This window comes from Mobula birostris, chromosome 1, assembly GCF_030028105.1.
Source record: "Mobula birostris isolate sMobBir1 chromosome 1, sMobBir1.hap1, whole genome shotgun sequence".
In the NCBI taxonomy this organism is placed as follows: domain Eukaryota; kingdom Metazoa; phylum Chordata; class Chondrichthyes; order Myliobatiformes; family Myliobatidae; genus Mobula; species Mobula birostris.
The window spans coordinates 88,728,191-88,747,463 of record NC_092370.1 but is presented as its reverse complement, the minus strand read 5'-3'; the positions used below and the strand labels follow the sequence as shown (position 1 = coordinate 88,747,463).

The following is a 19,273-nucleotide window of genomic DNA, read 5'->3' as shown; positions in this document are numbered from 1 at the left end:
GTCGCATTGCAGAACCAGCCTGATCCTCACTGTATTGAAAATAAACTGGGATGAAAACAGGGCTGGTTCCTTAGTCTGCACCTACCACAACATATCTACAGACAAGTTTACTGAGGCAAAGTGTTAAATTCACACAAACCAGAATTATGTACAATCTAGATTAATCAGCAATAATTCAGAACTAAACAATGGCAATTAAAAGAATCAGTGTACTATTTTATTACTGTTAATATCATAATTAGTGTAAAACAAATGAATAATCATGGTATTGTAGTACATACAGTAAATATCTATGGTTTGAGGAAAAGCAGACTTCAACTGTCTTCTTCATTCTATATTGAAATTTTAATGTCATTTATGTACCTTTTTAAAATAAAATTCTGACAGAGAACAATTTTCATCTTTATTATTATTCATATTCTGGTGGATTGGATTGATTACCCCTTTGCAGAACTTATGAACAAGAAAGGTTCTTCAAAAGGCTGGTGATCGGTCTCAATATATGGCAGCTAAGGATAAAATCTAACCCTGTTGAATGAACCTTGTATTTTCGTTAACTAAATTTAACACAGAAGATATCAAGAACATATGTTTCACTGCTCTGAATGTTACTACATTTAAAATTTATCCCTCAGTTAGTCAATTACAAAATACATATATATTAGAGTTTTCATAATTATCACATGAACTATTACGTAACCCATTTCTGATACAATCAGTCAGGGCTGTGGGCAATCAATGTCATGACATATACAGTATATTTGTAATGCATAATTTGCCAACATATTAAAGAATGTTTCTTACCTGTAGATAGTGCTCTCCTGTTTGCTGGTCACTGCTTTAAGGTCAGTGAGCTCCAGAAATCGATCATGAAAATAATGAAGGTGCAATATACACACGAGCAGGAAAGATGTGGGGATGAAAATGCTAGTAAACAGATCCGCAACTGTGAATTTCTCCAATCCAAGATCCTTCAATCTTTAACAGAAAACAACAATTATATGTTTAGTTCTGAAAGAGACTAGTTCAAGTTCCTGTTCTAATTGGAATTTACCAAATTGTGTAAATTTTCATTTTGTGCATGCACGGTAATACACTTAGCTGATCTAGTCTTGTTTCTTAAGTCCTATTCCTGCACTTGCAACCTGTACCAGCTGCAAGTAAAGTGCACCCAATCTGCCATTTTGTCCAGTTGTTCGTACTTCACAGATTTGAATTATTTACAATTGGGAGGCGAGTGTTGCTGGTAACACCAGTATTTATTACAGATTCTGGGTCACGATTCATTATTAGCTACCGTATTTAAGATAATGTCAGCTTTATCTACCTTCCACAGGTAACCAGTATAATGTTTTGCTGAAATTAACAGTGATGTGTAATACAGTAAAACTCTGATAATCCTCTGTCCTTTTGCCTGGAAATCCTGATGGTCGAGCTCCATCTCATTTTAGCACATAGAACAGTACAGCACAGAAACAGGTCTGTCAGACCATGGTGTCCGTGCCAATCTAATCCCATCTGCCCGCAAGTCATCCAAACCCCTCCCTTCCCTGTCTGCTCATGTGTATTTCTAAATGCATCTTAAACATTGCTTTTGTATCTACTTTCTTCACTTCTTGTGGCAGCACACTCTAGTCACTTACTGCCTCATGAATCATTTACCTTATAAACTAATGGCCTATTGCTGTTCCTATGTCTAATAACCTTTAAAATTCCTCCCTCTCATCTTAAAATTATGTTCTCTGGTATTTGACACTTCCACCCTGGAAAAAAAAGACTCTGACTGTCTACACACTCATCATTTTAGACACTTCTATCAGGTTGCCATTCAGCCTCCAACACACCAAAGAAAAGAATCCAAAATTTGTCAAACATCTCCTTATGTTTAATCTTCTAATCAGGGAAACATCTTGGTTCATCTTCAAAGCCTTCACAGCCTTCCTGAAATGGAATGACCAGAAATGAAACAGTACTTCCAAACGTGGTCAAGCCAAATTCTTAAACTGTACAGCACAACTTCCTCACTTTGGCATTCAGCAACCTGTCCAATGAAGGCAAATATGCCATACACTTTCTTGACCACCCTGTGCATAGAGTGTAACCATCCATTCATAGGATATAGCTTTAAGGTGCGGCGTTGGATATTTAAAGGAGATACAGAATGTGGATTAGTTTTTTTTTAATAGACAGGTGGGATGCATGGAATGTGTTCTAGGGGTGGCTGTGAAACAGACACAATAGTGGCAAGATGAAGGGTCTCGGCCCAAAATGCCAACTGTTTACTCTTTTCCATAGATGCTGCCTGGTCTGCTGAGTTCCTTCAGCATTTTATGTATGTTGCTTGGATTTCCAGCATCTGCAGATTGTCTCTTGTTTGTGAATGGCATTTATGAGTCACTTGGACAGGTGCATGAAAATGCAAGGAATGGGAATTGGATCACGTGCAAACATAGAGGTTTAGTTTAATTTGGCATCATGGTTGGCACAGACATGAGCTGAGGGGTCTGTTCCTGTGCTATCTATTCCATGCTCTGTTACTTGTATTCTATTACTTATACTGAAGGAGCTATAACAATTAATGAAACTTGGCTACAGGCGGGGCAGGACTGGCAGCTTAATATTCCAGGGTTCCGATGTTTCAGATGTGATCGAGGCAGAGGAATGAAAGGTTGGGGGAGTAGCATTGCTTGTTAGGGAAAATATTACAGCAGTGCTGAGGCAGGACAGATTAGAGGGCTTGTCTACTGAGTCCTTATGGGTGGAGCTGAGAAACAGGAAAGGTATGGCCACATTAATGGGATTGTATTACAGACCACCCAATAGTCAAAGAGAATTGGAAGTGCAAATCTGCAGAGAGATAGCAGGCAACTGCAGGAAACATAAAGTTGTGGTGGTAGGGGATTTTAATTTTCCATATATTGATTGGGACTCCCATACTGTTAGGGGTCTAGATGGTTTAGAGTTTGTAAAATGTGTTCAAGAAAGTTTTCTAAATCAATATATAGAGGGACCAACTAGGGGGGATGCAATATTGGATCTCCTGTTAGGAAACGAGTTAGGACAAGTGACAGAAGTCTGTGCAGAGGAGCACTTTGGTTCCAGTGATCATAACACCGTTAGTTTCAACTTGATCATGGACAAGGATAGATCCGGTCCTAGGGTTGAGGTTCTTAACTGGAAGAAAGCCAAATTTCAAGAAATGAGAAAGGATCTAAAAAGCATGGATTGGGACAGGTTGTTCTCTGGCAAGGATGTGATCGGTAGGTGGGAAGCCTTCAAAGGAGAAATTTTGAGAGTGCAGAATTTGTATGTTCCTGTCAGGATTAAAGGCAAAGTGAATAGGAATAAGGAACCTTGGTTCTCAAGGGATATTGCAACTCTGATAAAGAAGAAGAGGGAGTTGTATGACATGTATAGGAAGCAGGGAGTAAATAAGGTGCTTGAGGAGTATAAGAAGTGCAAGAAAATACTTAAGAAACAAATCAGGAGGGCTAAAAGAAGACATGAGGTTGCCTTGGCCGTCAAAGTGAAGGATAATCCAAAGAGCTTTTACAGGTATATTATGAGCAAAAGGATTTTAAGGGATAAAATTGGTCCTCTTGAAGATCAGAGGGGTCGGCTATGTGCGGAACCAAAGGAAATGGGGGAGATCTTAAATAGGTTTTTTGCGTCTGTATTTACTAAGGAAACTGACATGAAGTCTATGGAATTAAGGGAAACAAGTAGTGAGATCATGGAAACTGTACAGATCGAAAAGGAGGAGGTCCTTGCTGTCTTGAGGAAAATTAAAGTGGATAAATCCCCGGGACCTGACAGGGTGTTCCCTCAGACCTTGAAGGAGACTAGTGTTGAAATTGCAGGGGCCCCGGCAGAAATATTTAAAATGTCGCTGTCTACGGGTGAGGTGCCGGAGGATTGGAGAGTGGCTCATGTTGTTCCGTTGTTTAAAAAAGGATCAAAAAGTAATCCGGGAAATTATAGGCCAGTAAGTTTAACGTCGGTAGTAGGTAAGTTATTGGAGGGAATACTAAGAGACAGAATCTACAAGCATTTAGATAGACGGATTTATTAGGGAGAGTCAACATGGCTTTGTGCGTGGTAGGTCATGTTTGACCAATCTATTGGAGTTTTTCGAGGAGGTTACCAGGAAAGTGGATGAAGGGAAGGCAGTGGATATTGTCTACATGGACTTCAGTAAGGCCTTTGACAAGGTCCCGCATGGGAGGTTAGTTAGGAAATTTCGGTCGCTAGGTATACATGGAGAGGTGGTAAATTGGATTAGACATTGGCTCAATGGAAGAAGCCAAAGAGTGGTAGTAGAGAATTGCTTCTCCGAGTGGAGGCCTGTGACTAGTGGTGTGCCACAGGGATCAGTGCTGGGTCCATTGTTAATTGTCATCTATATCAATGATTTGGATGATAATGCAGTAAATTGGATCAGCAAATTTGCTGATGATACAAAGATTGGAGGTGTAGTAGTCAGTGAGGAAGGTTTTCAGAGCCTGCAGAGGGACTTGGACCAGCTGGAAAAATGGGCTAAAAAATGGCAGATGGAGCTTAATACAGACAAGTGTGAGGTATTGCACGTTGGAAGGACAAACCAAGGTAGAACATACAGGGTTAATGGTAAGGCACTGAGGAGTGCAGTGGAACAGAGGGATCTGGGAATACAGATACAAAATTCCCTAAAAGTGGCGTCACAGATAGATAGGATCGTAAAGAGAGTTTTTGGTACATTGGCCTTTATTAATCAAAGTATTGAGTATAAGAGCTGGAATGTTACGATGAGGTTGTATAAGGCATTGGTGAGGCCGAATCTGGAGTATTGTGTTCAGTTTTGGTCACCAAATTACAGGAAGGATATAAATAAGGTTGAAAGAGTGTGGAGAAGGTTTACAAAGATGTTGCTGGGACTTGAGAAACTCAGTTACAGAGAAAGGTTGAATAGGTTAGGACTTTATTCCCTGGAGCGTAGAAGAATGAGTGGAGATTTGATAGAGGTATATAAAATTATGATGGGTATAGATAGAGTGAATGCAAGCAGGCTTTTTCCACTGAGGCAAGGGGAGAAAAAAAACAGAGGACATGGGTTAAGGGTGAGGGGGGAAAAATTTAAAGGGAACATTGTGGGGGGCTTCTTCACACAGAGAGTGGTGGGAGTATGGAATGAGCTGCCAGATGAGGTGGTAAATGCGGGTTCTTTTTTAACATTTAAGAATAAATTGGACAGATACATGGATGGGAGGTGTATGGACGGATATGGTCCATGTGCAGGTCAGTGGGACTAGGCAGAAAATGGTTCGGCACAGCCAAGAAGGGCCAAAAGACCTGTTTCTGTGCTGTAGTTTCTATGCTTTCTATGGACAAACATCCATAGATATGTATCAGCTACAGGTTCAGCCCATTGTTGAAGAGCTGCTTCAACAGTGCAACATCAAGGCCCATGCCATCTTCCTGCAGCTACCATCTGGCAGGTGGTACAGAAGACTGAAGTGCCTCAGTACCAGATTCAAGAACAGCTACTTCCCTTCAACTATTAAGTTCTTGAACCAGCCAGCACAACCTTAAACACTACCTCAGTATAGCAACACTACAGCAGACTCTTTTTCTTTGCTCTAATTGTGTTATTTCTTGTAGAAATTGAGTATAGTTTTTGTATAACTGATGTTGTTGCTCTGAATATTGTGCACCTGCCTGCGATGCTGCTGCAAGTAAGATTTTCCTTGCACCTTACTTGTGCCTATGGCAATGAACTTGACTTCAAGTTGCACCCCAAGGTAATGGTCTGCTGCTAGGTCTAGACTGTGGACAGGGTGCATGGCTGGAGATGGGCTTGGAGTCCAGAACACCAGGGGTCAGGAATGCAGGTATGCAGCAGGATGCAGGGAATGAAACATTTTGTACATTTCTGGTTCCATTTAAACTTCAGGGTCCTCTGAAATACTAATTATACAACTGAATAACATGTTAAAAACTATATTGAAAGCATATTTGGAATTAATAAGCGTAACCTAGAATATAGAATAGTGCTGTACAGGAACAGGCCCTTTGGCCCATTGTGTTGGGCTGAACTAACTGAACCAGTAACTAAATGTAATTAAGCTAATTCCCAATCCCTTCTGCCAAAACAAGGACCATATCCCTCTATTCTCTTCATATTCATGTACTAACCTAAGTGTTTCTTGAACGCCTCTATCGTATTTGACTCCACCGCAACCCTTGGCACATATTCCAGGCACTCACCACTCTTGCGTAAAAAAAGTTGCCCTGCACATCTCCTTTGAATTTACCCCCTCTCACCTTAAATTCGTGCTCACTAGCATTAGATGTTTTGACCCTGGGAAAAAGGCACTGGCTGTCTATCTACACCTCTCCTAATCTTAAAATCTGTCAGTTCTCCCCGCAGCCTCACTGCTCCAGAGAAAACAACCCATGTTTGTCCATCCTCTCCTTATAGTACATGCCTCTTAATCCAGGCAGCGTCCTGGTAAACCTTCTCTGTACTCTCTGCAAAGCCTCCATGTTCTTCCTGGAATGGAGTGACCAGAACTGAATGCAATATTCCCAATCGTTAGGACACTGTGAGTTTATCAGAGTTTTACTACAGTGTTATTTTGTGCTGCGTACAGTCATTTCTCAGTTACTCACTTTTCAATATCCATTCCAGTCATGTTTTGCCACAGAGACGGGAATGAATCAAACTGATAGGTATACACGAGGATCAAAACCAGCATTGTGTAGGAGACAACAATAATCCAAAAATACTTCAGGATCCGCCGCCACCAATCATAATGCACCTGGGGAGAAAAATGCCTTCAGGAGTATAAGCAGCCAAGGAAAGCAGAATTAAGTAACATAAATAATTATTATATTTGGAAACGCTGGATTTGCCTGCATTGGTTTCCAAAATAAACCTCTTAACTACCATGGTCTGAACAGTAATACCAAATTCCCACTGCCAGCCACACTCTCAAGGAATGGTTGTAAGATCAAGTCCATGGCATAGTAATTCCCTTAAGTACACTCCCAGAATTTATAGTTTACTGCTGGGAAATCACAGGCAAAAGAAAACTGAATACCTATTTCATTGAGGTATGCTTGGATGCATGATTTAAGTGGAAAAGGGGGCTTGGTCTGTGAGTTGCTAGATACAGTGGATTGTGTACTATGTCACAAAGTGGCAACGCTCTCAGCCCTTGATTGGATCGTCTGAATTTTTCCTTCTGTAACAGCCTTTCAACACATTCCATGTTTTTGGAGAAATGTTAACTCCATATTCCCACTACAGCTGTATTTAAAAATTATATAGGCAGTGCTAGATCCATCATTTAATACGTTTTTGCTGGAAATCTTGCAGCCCACGAACTTCTCGCAAGTGAAATGAGCTAAGTGTGGCACGGGCAATGAACAGCAGGGATGTAGGAGTCTTCTGGAGAACTTGTTGACCAAGACTTGCTGCTTCACCATCCTCTTTCACTCGATTACACACTTAATCTCAATTACTGTTTTCCAAAACAATGATGAAATATTTTTGTTCTAATTGTGTTATCTGTTGTATAACTGTTGTTTATGTTTCCCTTGTCAATGCAGTGCCGACGTGTTTGTGACGGGTTACATCACTGCCTGGTACAGAGGCTCCAGTTCACAGGATTGCAGGAGGTGTCCGAGAGTCGTCAGCCACCTTCATCAAGGTACAATCTCCCACCTTTGAGGACACCTTCAAAAGGTGGTTACAAACTTTTCAGAAACCTGATGACAGAGGGGAAGAAGCTGTCCCTAAAAGGGTGTCTTCAGGCTCCTGTGTCTCCTCCTTGATAGTGGTAATGAGAAAAGGGACAGTGAGGGTCTTTAATATCTTTAAAAGGTATTCCTAAAACATTAGATTCAATCAGAAGAAAAGCTCACCAGCAGATTTATTTTCTTAGGAGGTTAAGAAGGCTTTGCTTGTCACCGAAGACCCTAACTATTTTTATAGATGTACTACTGAAGGCATCCTTACTGGTCACATTATGGTCTGTTATGGCAATTTGCATGCATAGGAATGAAAGAAGTTGCAGCAAGTAGTGGCCTCTGCCCAATATATCATGGGCACGTCCCTCCACACCATTGGCCATTTCTGCAGCAGGCACTGCCTCAAGAAGGCAACACCCATTATCAAAGATCCCCACCAGGCCATGCCATCTTTTCACAGCTCCCACGGGGCAAGAGGTACTGAATTTATACCCATTTCTATTGCTGATACCTGGCACAGAAATGAGCATAAAGACCTGAAGAAGGGTCTCAGCCCCAAACTCCAACTACTTGCTCATTTCCATAGATGCTACCTGACCTGCTGAGTTCCTCCAGTATTTTATCTGTGTTGCCTAGCACACGTTATTTACACAATTTGCAATTTGATCACTTTGCATTTTTGTGCATTTTTTGGTCACCTGGTGACTTGAAGAAAAAAAACAATTTACAGGAAGTGTAGAAGTAAGTATAAAAAGGTTGCCTCATGAATGCATTAGCTCTCTGTTAAATCACCTTTCCACCAATTACAACAAAAAAACAGTCAACGGGGTGAAAAAGTGTTATGCCTGGAAAAATACTTCAGATAACATAATTCTCTAACTCTAATTCCCTTTTTTTTAAATTTTATTTTTATTTGGATAAGGAATTCACAAATATCATGTACTTTTTTCACACATATAACCTTTTCCATTTTTTTATATGTATAAAACTACAATTATTTATACATTCTTAAGTACACATTGAGATGATATAAAAGGAAAATAAACATTTAAGTAGATAATTATGTACTGTGGTAAATCTAACCTATTAGGCTAAGTAATGGAATTAGTTTTTAAGAAAAATGGTAATAATAGTTTCCATACAACCCTTCTGGACCATTTCCACTGGTCCAAAATGTTGTATATAAGCCTATGTATCAACCATTGTAGGTGTTTATATCCTAATTTGTTCATGCTTGCTCCTGCCCGCAGACATAATTATCCAATCCCTATGTACTTATTTACCTAATTTTTTCATTTTTTATCCCTTTCTCAAATCTTTCCCTTTACTTGTGTTAATTCTCTATTTTCCAAAAGAAAACAAAAAAAACAAACATTTGGACTAGGGGTGCTTACGTTAGCAATATTACTGTGTTGATGAGAAGAGCAGTATAAATCATTAGGAGAGTCATCTAAGGTCTGCTCGTATTGGGGTTATATATTCAATCCATTTATTCCAGATTTGATAAAATTTTTCTTTTTGAGTTCTCAGGGAGTAAGTCAACTTTTCCATTTTAAATATTTCCAAGATAATTTCGTACCAATCTTCTAATGTAGGTGGTATTGGATTTAGCCATTTTCTAGTGATTGATTTCTTACTTGCCGCTAAGAGGGCCTGCAGCAACTTTATATCTTCCTTCTGTTCAAGAAACAATACATGCCCCAAATAGAGCGTCTCAAAGTTCAGAGGTATCTGGGACCTAAGTACCTTAACTAATGTTCTATGAATACCTTCCCAAAATAGACTTAATTTAGGGCAATCCCAAAAAATATGAAAATGATTTGCCCCCTTGGAGCCGCAGTACTTGCATGTTATTATAATCATTGAGCCACATCCTTTCAGATCACTTGTCACTTTTTTTTTACAATTAATGCCAAATGTAGCTGGGAGAACGTAACAAATGTGGCTTCTGAGAATTCCTGCCAATTAGCTTAATCTGGTGACTAGACCCAATTGAATGAATAATCTAGGCCTCTATACTTCCCCTTGTTAAATCTACTTGTATAATTTTCCTTAAAATGTGAGATAGTGTCGGCAATTAATTTGTGTAATTTCTGGCTCTAAAGATTCAATTTCTTCAGAAAATCTTGTGATTATGTATATTTAGTTTACAATTCAGTTCAATTCTGTACATTGCATAATATTTCTGGTGAATAAATGTGGAAATCCTGTTCTTCTGTAGCATGTGTTGTTTTACAGACTTCTCTAGAATCTGTCAAGATCATGATCTGTGGGATATTCACTGACTGACACTGATTCTTACTGTGCAAGAGGTACTCAAGTCCTAACTAGTACAGGCTCTGCAGTGTTGCTTCATTCACTAAAGACAATGAAAGAATGAACAGCAACAAGACAAAATCCACCCCACCCCCACCCAGCCTGCTCCCACTGCTCCACCACTGGACTATGGAAAACAGGGATCACATTCCATTTCCAGGGAGTGTCCCTCATTGAATCAGGAGCAAATGATCACAACAGCATCTGGTGCACCTGGATAGCATTTCGCCAGGTGAGGGAAATGGTCCTCAAAGATCTGTTTCCCAAGCCGACCAATACTTATTCCACAGGTCAAAAGTCAGACCATGTACTGTATATATGATTTCAATTATATCTCTTCTAGATATAATTCCTCTGTAATTGGATCCTCGACTTCCTAACCGGAAGACCACAATCTGTGCAGATTGGTGATAATGTCTCCTCCTCGCTGACGATCAGCACTGGTGCACCTCATGGGTGTGTACTTGGCCCACTGCTCTAATCTCTATATACATATGACTGTGGCATAGGCATAGCTCAAATACCATCTATAAATTTGCTGATGTTACAACCACTGTTGGTAGAATCTCAGATGGTGACGAGAGGGTGTACAGGAGTGAGATATGCCGACTAGTGGAGTGGTGCCACAGCAACAACCCGGCACTCAAAATCAGTAAGACGAAAGAGCTGATTGTGGACTTCAGGAAGGGTAAGACAAAGGAACACATAGCAATCCTCATAGAGGGATCAGAAATGGAGAGAGTGAGCAGTTTCAAGTTCCTGGGTGTCAAGATTTCTCAGGATCTAACCTGGTCCCAACATATTGATGCAGTTATAAAGAAGGCAAGACAGCATCTATACTTCATTAGGAGTTTGAAGTGATTTGGCATGTCAACAAAATACACTCAAAAATTTCTATAGAGGTACCGTGGAGAGCATTCTGACAGGCTGCATCACTGTCTGGTATGGAGGGGCTACTGCACAGAACCGAAAGAAGCTGCAGAGGGTTGTATATCTAGTCAGCTCCATTCTGGGCACTAGCCTACAAAGTACCCAGGACATCTCCAGGGAGCAGTGTCTCAGAAAGGCAGCGTCCATTATTAAGGATCTCCAGCACCCAGGGTGTGCCCTTTTCTCACTGTTACCATCAGGTAGGAGGTACAGAAGCCTGAAGGCACACCCTCAGCAATTCAGGAACAGCTTCTTCCCCTCTGCCACCTGATTCCTAAATGTACAATGAACCCTTGGACATTACCTCACTTATTTAATATACAGTATTTCTGTTTTTTGCACTACTTTTAATCTATTCAATATATGTATACTGTAGTTGATCTACTTATTTATTATTATTTTTATTTTATTATTTTTTTCCTTCTATATTATGTATTGCATTGAACTGCTGTTGCTAAGTTAACAAATTTCATGTCACATGCCGGATAATAAACCTGATTCTGATTAAAAGTTTAAGTGTCTTTTAATTAAGGAATTTCACTAACTTAAGATGAAATTTCATTTTTTATGTAAGACCAAGATACTACCTGAATACATACCTGATATAAAGCCACACAGAACAGGAACAGCATCATGTAGATAATCTTGTACATGACAATCTTGCCCTCAAAACTCACGAAGAAAAACATTCCACCGCAGATGTAAATCCAATATTTGACAAACATTCCCATCACCAGGTTTCCTAATACTTTCATTATCTCTTTGCCTTGCTGGCTATCTTCTGCACAAACAAAAAAGACAAGGTTATCTGACAACTTTTAACTGAACTTTTTTGCATTCCCAAAGGAAGATTTGTCACCCCAAGATCTCGGTGATGACACAATGAAGGACTTGCCAGATTTTTATTTTGTATGGTTGTAGATGAGGAATAGAGATATGCGGCAGGGGGGAGATCAGGGAGAGATTAGACTATTTGTTCAATTGTCTCCCAGATAAACACAAAATTTGCTTATTTTAATTTTCCCTCTTGGTAAAGAAGTCAAGATTCTTAATGTTCTCTGGGTCAATCCAATTGAGACATTGCTCCTCAAATATTCTAACCCAAGCAATATAACAATCTGTTTTACCACTTTCTTCCACTCTGACTTCTGATAAGAGAGATCCTTTGTTCTTTTCAGCTTCACGACGTTCAGTAATATTTTGACGGAGCAAAAGCCAAAAGGTCAATGCGCACAGTATCTATTAGAAGAAAACAGGATACTGATTAATCTGAACAAAGAAATAATTAATCATGTGCTGAGAGAAGCAGATACATTTCTGCAAAGATGGAACTTTGATTTACGTTTAAGCCTTGAACTTGCTTTATACAATTTAACTTCAGGCTATTCTGACAGCAACTCCCAAATATCAAGTCACCATTGTAAGTGCATCTAAACACCACCCCCCTTCAAGGCACTCTTTATCCCTAGCAATGCACACAAAATGCTGGAGGAAACTGAGCAAGTTAGGCAGTATTTAGATGGGAAATAAACAGTTGATGTTTTGGGCTGAGACTCCTCATTGGGACCCTTAATTAAAAATGATTTATAGACAATAGACAATAGGTGCAGGAGTAGGCCATTCGGCCCTTCGAGCCAGCACCGCCATTCACTGTGATCATGGCTGATCATCCACTATCAGTATCCAGTTCCTGCCTTATCCCCATAACCTTTGATTCCGCTATCTTTAAGAGCTCTATCCATCTCTTTCTTGAAAGCATCCAGAGACTTGGCCTCCACAGCCTTCTGGGACAGAGCATTCCATATATCCACCACTCTCTGGGTGAAAAAGTTTTTCCTCAACTCCGTTCTAAATGGCCTACCCCTTATTCTTAAACGGTGGCCTCTGGTTCTGGACTCACCCATCAGCGGGAACATGCTTCCTGCCTCCAGCGTGTCCAATCCCTTAATAATCTTCAAACAACAGGAATTCTGCAGATGCTGGAAATTCAAGCAACACACATCAAAGTTGCTGGTGAACGCAGCAGGCCAGGCAGCATCTCTAGGAAGAGGTACAGTCGACGTTCCAGGCCAAGACCCTTCGTCAGGACTAGGACAGGGAAACGACCATGGACACCTTCACAGCGATTGCGCAACCACCAACTGCGACTCCAGCCTTGAACTCCAGGCCGGGTCTTTATGTGCTGCTATTGTGATTCCCGTCTCCCCTTCCCCCACCAATACTCTGCAATCCCGTCTCCTTCAGATCCCATCGTCAGCTCCTGGGTCCTCAGAGGCTCCATCTTCCTCTCACCCCAACCCTCCCCTTTCCATTGACACCCCCAGCCTCCCCCCTCTGATCCCGACTCTCATCCGTGCCGGGTCTTTACCATCCCCTAGTCCTGACGAAGGGTCTCGGACTGAAACGTCGACTGTACCTCTTCCTAGAGATGCTGCCTGGCCTGCTGCGTTCACCAGCAACTTTGATGTGTGTCCCTTAATAATCTTATATGTTTCAGTAAGATCCCCTCTCAGCCTTCTAAATTCCAGAGTATACAAGCCCAGTCGCTCCAATCTTTCGACATATGACAGTCCCGCCATCCCGGGAATTAACCTTGTGAACCTACGCTGCACTCCCTCAATCGCAAGAATGTCCTTCCTCAAATTTGGAGACCAAAACTGCACACAGTACTCCAGGTGTGGTCTCACCAGGGCCCTGCACAGCTGCAGAAGGACCTCTTTGCTCTTATACTCAATCCCCTTGTTATGAAGGCCAGCATGCCATTAGCTTTTTTCACTGCCTACTGTACTTGCATGCTTGCTTTCAGTGACTGATGCACAAGAACACCTAGATCTCGTTGTGCTTCCCCTTTTCCTAACTTGACTCCATTTAGATAATAATCTGCCTTCCCGTTCTTACCACCAAAGTGGATAACCTCACATTTATCCACATTAAACTGCATCTGCCCACTCACCCAGCCTGTCCAATTCACCCTGCATTCTCATAACATCCTCCTCACATTTCACACTGCCTCCCAGCTTTGTGTCATCAGCAAATTTGCTAATGTTACTATTAATTCCCTCATCTGAATCATTAATATATATTGTAAACAGCTGCGGTCCCAGCACTGAACCCTACGGTACCCCACTGGTCACCGCCTGCCATTCCGAAAGGGACCCGTTAATCGCTACTCTTTGTTTTCTGTCAGCCCGCCAATTTTCAATCCATGTCAGTACTCTGCCCCCAATACCATGTGCTCTAATTTTGCCCACTAATCTCCTATGTGGGACTTTATCAAAGGCCTTCTGAAAGTCCAGGTACACTACATCCACTGGCTCTCCCTTGTCCATTTTCATAGTTACATCCTCAAAAAATTCCAGAAGATTAGTCAAGCACGATCTCCCCTTCATAAATCCATACTGACTCGGACCAATCCTGCTACTACTATCCAGATGTGTCGTAATTTCATCTTTTATAATTGATTCCAGCATCTTTCCCACCACCGACGTCAGGGTAACCGGTTATAATTCCCTGTTTTCTCTCTTCCTCCCTTCTTGAAGAGATGGACAACATTAGCCATCCTCCAATCCACAGGAACTAATCCTGAATCTATAGAACATTGGAAAATGATTACCTATGCATTCACAATTTCGAAAGCCACCTCCTTAAGTACCCTGGGATGCAGACCATCAGGTCCCGGGGACTTATCAGCCTTCAGACCCAACAGCCTATCCAACACCATTTCCTGCCTAATATAAATTTCCTTCAATTCATCCATTACCCTAGGTCTTTTGGCCACTATTACATCTGGGAGATTGCTTGTGTCTTCCCTAGTGAAGACAGATCCAAAGTACCTGTTCAACTCATCTGCCATTTCCTTGTTCCCCATAATAAATTCACCCGCTTCTGTCTTCAAGGGCCCAATTTTGGTCTTAACTATTTTTTTCCTTTTTACATACCTAAAGAAGCTTTTACTATCCTCCTTTATATTCTTGGCTAGATTTCTCTAATGAGGAATTATAGCACCATTCCTTCATCATCATTGGAACTCCCTTCCCGCAAAATCACATCACATTCATCAGCAGGAGAAGAGCAGACTAAGAGGGCAGCTGACCACAACCTTCTCAAGGGAAATTATAGAGAGTCAATAATTCACATTCAATAAATTACGTAGCTATTAAAACGCACAATAAAATATTAAATGATAATTCTGTTTCTCTTTCCCCAGATACTAGTTGATTCTTAGAGCATAGCTAGCATTTTCCATTTTAAGTACACTGTACAATTAGACATGTGACAAAGGGGCAGAGAGAGAAATTCAGGTATCAATTCCAAAACAATCATAAAGGTATCTTGTAATATTATTTTAGTTAAACAAACCTTTGAACCCAATTCAACACATGGTGTCTCCATCTTTTTCAGTACTCCAGATGGCTCAGGAAGCTCATCTTTAGTAAGGTCGAGACTCCAGATATATTGTAGGGTTAGCAGGATGTTTCCATAGAAGACCATGAATGGAGATGTGAGCATTGCATATCGTCGACGATCTCGCAACATCCACAGCACACATGACCAAATCAACAACACAAAAGTGAGCCAGCTATGGTAGGTAATACTCCAGGCCTAGATGAAAGCAATAAGATCATTAAAAATTGTTCACATTTAAAATAAATTTCCCTCAGTGAACATACTGTATAACTGAATATAATTGATAATGATTAAGGCTAAAATACACAGAATGTCAAATCTACAGTAGTTTGAGTGAGAAACTTTAGTATGAAACTAGAGTCCTGAACTTAAAGGTACAGTAATTAGTCAAAGTAAAACAAATTTGTAAAAGTATATATACATCTCCATATACTACTGTGAGATTTAGTTTTTTGCAGGCATTCACAATAGATACAAAGAAACACAATGGAATCAATGAAAACGTTGGTTTGATTGGTTTGAGGGCAGAGTTGTACGGAGCGGGCTGGTAAAACGCATTCGAGTTTAACATCGTAAATCGACAGTGACAGATGATTAAGAAGATGATTTATCAGTCTCCGGAAAAGACATAGTGGAGAGGAAGAAAGGGTGCATAAGAAGGATACATTGGCTGCAGCTAAGGAGGATAATGATGAGCAACCCGAATGAAATGTTTGCAAAGTTACAGGACGGAATACTTCATAGAAGGCAAAACAGGACGACCAAAAATATTATAAAGAGGGAAAGAAATGATCTGTGTAGTAGTTTCCGGTTCCATAGAGTTGTAGAAGTAGATAGCAAGGAAATAACCCATTTGTTCCGTCAGCTCCATGCCAATCCTTGAGCATCTATATGCACTAATTCTACACCTGTCTTATTTAACTCTTCTTTCATTCCCATCAACTCCCCAACTAACCTACAGACTCATTAATTTGCTCACGGCAAATGAACTTGCCCTCTCCAATATTTTTAGGATGTGGGAGGAAACCCAGGTGGTCTCAGGGAGAAGATACAAACTTCACAGAGACAGTACCTGAGCTTGAGATGGAACCTGTCTCATGGGAACTGTGACAAAGAACTCCATACCTATGTCACTGCTATATTCTCATATATTTCTGCAAGCAATGAATTGCATTTTTTGCATTCTTTTTCCTTTGGAACATGGCAACGGACATCTTGAACTTTCCTACCTCTGTGTTCAAAACATTTCAGTATTGCTGCTCCAGAGGTTCAAAATGGTGGCCCCAAAATGTGCTGCTTTCAGGAACACTGGATTAACACCAGAAGTACAATTGTGTTATAAATGGGCAGGGTGTTGGTGAGGCCACATCGGGAGTACCATGCACAGTTCTGGTCCACTGGCCTAAGAAAGGATGTAGCTCTAATGAGATCCACTAGGGTAATTCCAGGAATGTGAGGGTTGTCCTATCAACACAGCACAAATAGTTTGGGTCTGTATTCTTTGGAGCTTAGAAAAATGAGGAATAATCTTATTTAAACATATACTGTAAGATCTTAAGGGTTTGGCAGGGTAGAGGTTGAGATGCTTTTACAAGTTGAGAATCTTGTATAAAGTTTCAATTTAAGGGGACAGTTATTTAAGATAAAGCTACATAGAATTTTCTTTCATTACAGAGAATTCTTTTTCCCAGAAAATTAAGGAGGCTAGTTCCTTCCATGTATATTCTTATGTTCTTAGGATATGCAGCTCTGACGGAACTTGAACCAAGTTCCCCTGGAGCCCTCCAAAACATAGGGATCTGTGCAGGAACTGACATCCTGTCTTGTATTATGTGAAATTTGTTGTTTTGTGGCAGCAGTACAGTGCAAAGACATAAAATTACTATAAAGGACAAAAAAGTGCACAATGAGGTAGTCTTCATGGGCTACTGGACTGTTCAGATATCTGATGATGGACATTAAAATTTCAGAATAATGTCAAATTACCTGGAAACTATTTCATCATCTGTCATGACAGGAGACTGTAAAAAGACTACTGAAAGAAAATTCATCCATTGTATTATCCCAGGCAATTCTGATTGTGATGTTCCCAGCATTGCATTTTGGAAGAGCCACTGCAAGTACTGAAGAGGCAGAATGATAAAGGAATATCTAGTTCCCACCAGTAATGTTTAAAATGAGTTGCGTGCTTCAGAGGTCATGACATAGCAATCCATGATGGCTATCCTTGGATCACACTTTTTCTGCTAAATGATCACTGCAATCAATAGTCTGTAACTTCCCTTTCGGAGTGGAGCTTTTGAACCCCCTGTACAACCTGGCATTTTTTACAGTCTGGATGGTAGTGGCGCAACATGTATGGGCCAAACTGAGGCCTTGGGGTGCAGGCCTGAGAGTGAGGAATGAGCTAATGTATGGCCATTGAGGGATTGGAGTGGAACTGATTCGAAGCGAGGATCTGAGGAGAGGCAAGCCGAGGCGAGGCACAGTCAAGGTGGTGGGACCCATGCCCAAGAGCGAGGAATGAGTCAATGTTTGATGAATTTCAACGCTGGGCCAGATTGGAAAGGTCAGGTACGAGTTGCATCAAAGTAGTGGGGCCCAGATCCAAGAGCAGACTGAAGCACCGGAGCCGAGATCTGAGGGTGAGGAACGAACTGAGGTTCAGCTGATTTAAGCACCAGGCCAGATTGAAAAGGTTAGGGTGTCAGGAGCAGGGGCCCGTGTTCAGCTTGCTGCTTGTCTCTGCACTGAACAGCCAACAGGCTCTTGGATCAGCTATGACTGGCTTCGTGGCTGTGAACTCACTTTTGTGACCCTCAGTTCTGAATGTTATTGCTTGCACAATTTGTTAATTTTTTTGCACATTGGATGTTTGCGGTCTTCTTTTTTAATGGGTTCTTTTGGGTTTCTTTGTTTTGTGGCTGCCTGTAAGGAGACGGATCTCAAGGTTGTATAATGTATACATACTTTGATAATACATGTACTGTGAACTTTGAGATGGATTAATACTAATGCTTCGAGTCTATTTCACCTCGGATCTGGTAATAACATTAACAATACCAATTTCCAAAAGGCTGCCCTCGGGATCATTAACAATCTCTGAGACAGTTCTGAGTTTGCTTTTCATATCTTGGATTCAAACGTGGGAGTTAAGATTGCAGAATCACTCCAGCGAAGAGTTGGTGCATCATGACCCCCTCTACATACTGTGCAGGACAAACTGCAGAAAGCTCTTCTTTTGAGAGTATTGTTTGGCTCTGGAAACATTTCCACATTACAACAATGCTAAGGCATAGTTGTGCTTAGCTAGTATTAACTTAGAGATTAATTGAGCATAGGAACTGGCTATATGGCCCAGTTCATCCATACGCACCTAAGTACCCACCATACTCTAAGTTGTTCATGTTTGGCCCATATCTCTTTAAAACCCTTATTATCCATGTGCTTATCCAAATGTCTCTTAAATGATGTTATTTTACCTGCCATAACCACTTCCTCTGGTAGGTCATTTCATATACTGACCACACTGTGCAAAGAAATTGCTCCTCAGGTCCCTTCAGAATTTTCACCTCTCAACTTAAACCTATGCCTTCCAGATTTTAGCTTCCCCTTCCCTGGGTAAAAGACTAACACAGCTTTGATGAATGAAGAATCAGGCTCCCAGTTTGATCAACTCACCATCATGGCAATGAGTGCACAGATATAACTCTGCTTCATAATGAAACGGAAAATAGTGATAAGGCTGTTGAGTCTACTGTTAACTGGTTCTTCCACAATACTTTCTTCTTTCTCTTTGTCTAGCAACAACAAACAAAAATATTTAATCAGTTAAGTCTGTCATAACCTGCCACAGATTTAATCAACAGAAGGGCCTCCCCTGGCACTG

At 40.8% G+C, this 19,273-nt stretch overlaps 1 protein-coding gene across 2 annotated transcripts in view; it reads right to left on the bottom strand.

Moving 5' to 3' along the window:
- The window catches only part of LOC140198027 (piezo-type mechanosensitive ion channel component 2), an 835,978-nt gene that overhangs the window by 154,976 nt on the left and 661,729 nt on the right, over positions 1-19,273 (bottom strand). For both annotated transcript variants that reach the window (XM_072258850.1, XM_072258859.1), the window contains 6 exons: positions 19,066-19,184; positions 15,337-15,579; positions 12,105-12,216; positions 11,577-11,758; positions 6,649-6,797; positions 805-978 (listed from right to left, as the gene is read on the bottom strand). In XM_072258850.1, coding sequence (XP_072114951.1) covers positions 805-978; positions 6,649-6,797; positions 11,577-11,758; positions 12,105-12,216; positions 15,337-15,579; positions 19,066-19,184 — 979 coding nt within the window. The remainder of the gene's footprint in view (positions 1-804; positions 979-6,648; positions 6,798-11,576; positions 11,759-12,104; positions 12,217-15,336; positions 15,580-19,065; positions 19,185-19,273) is intronic.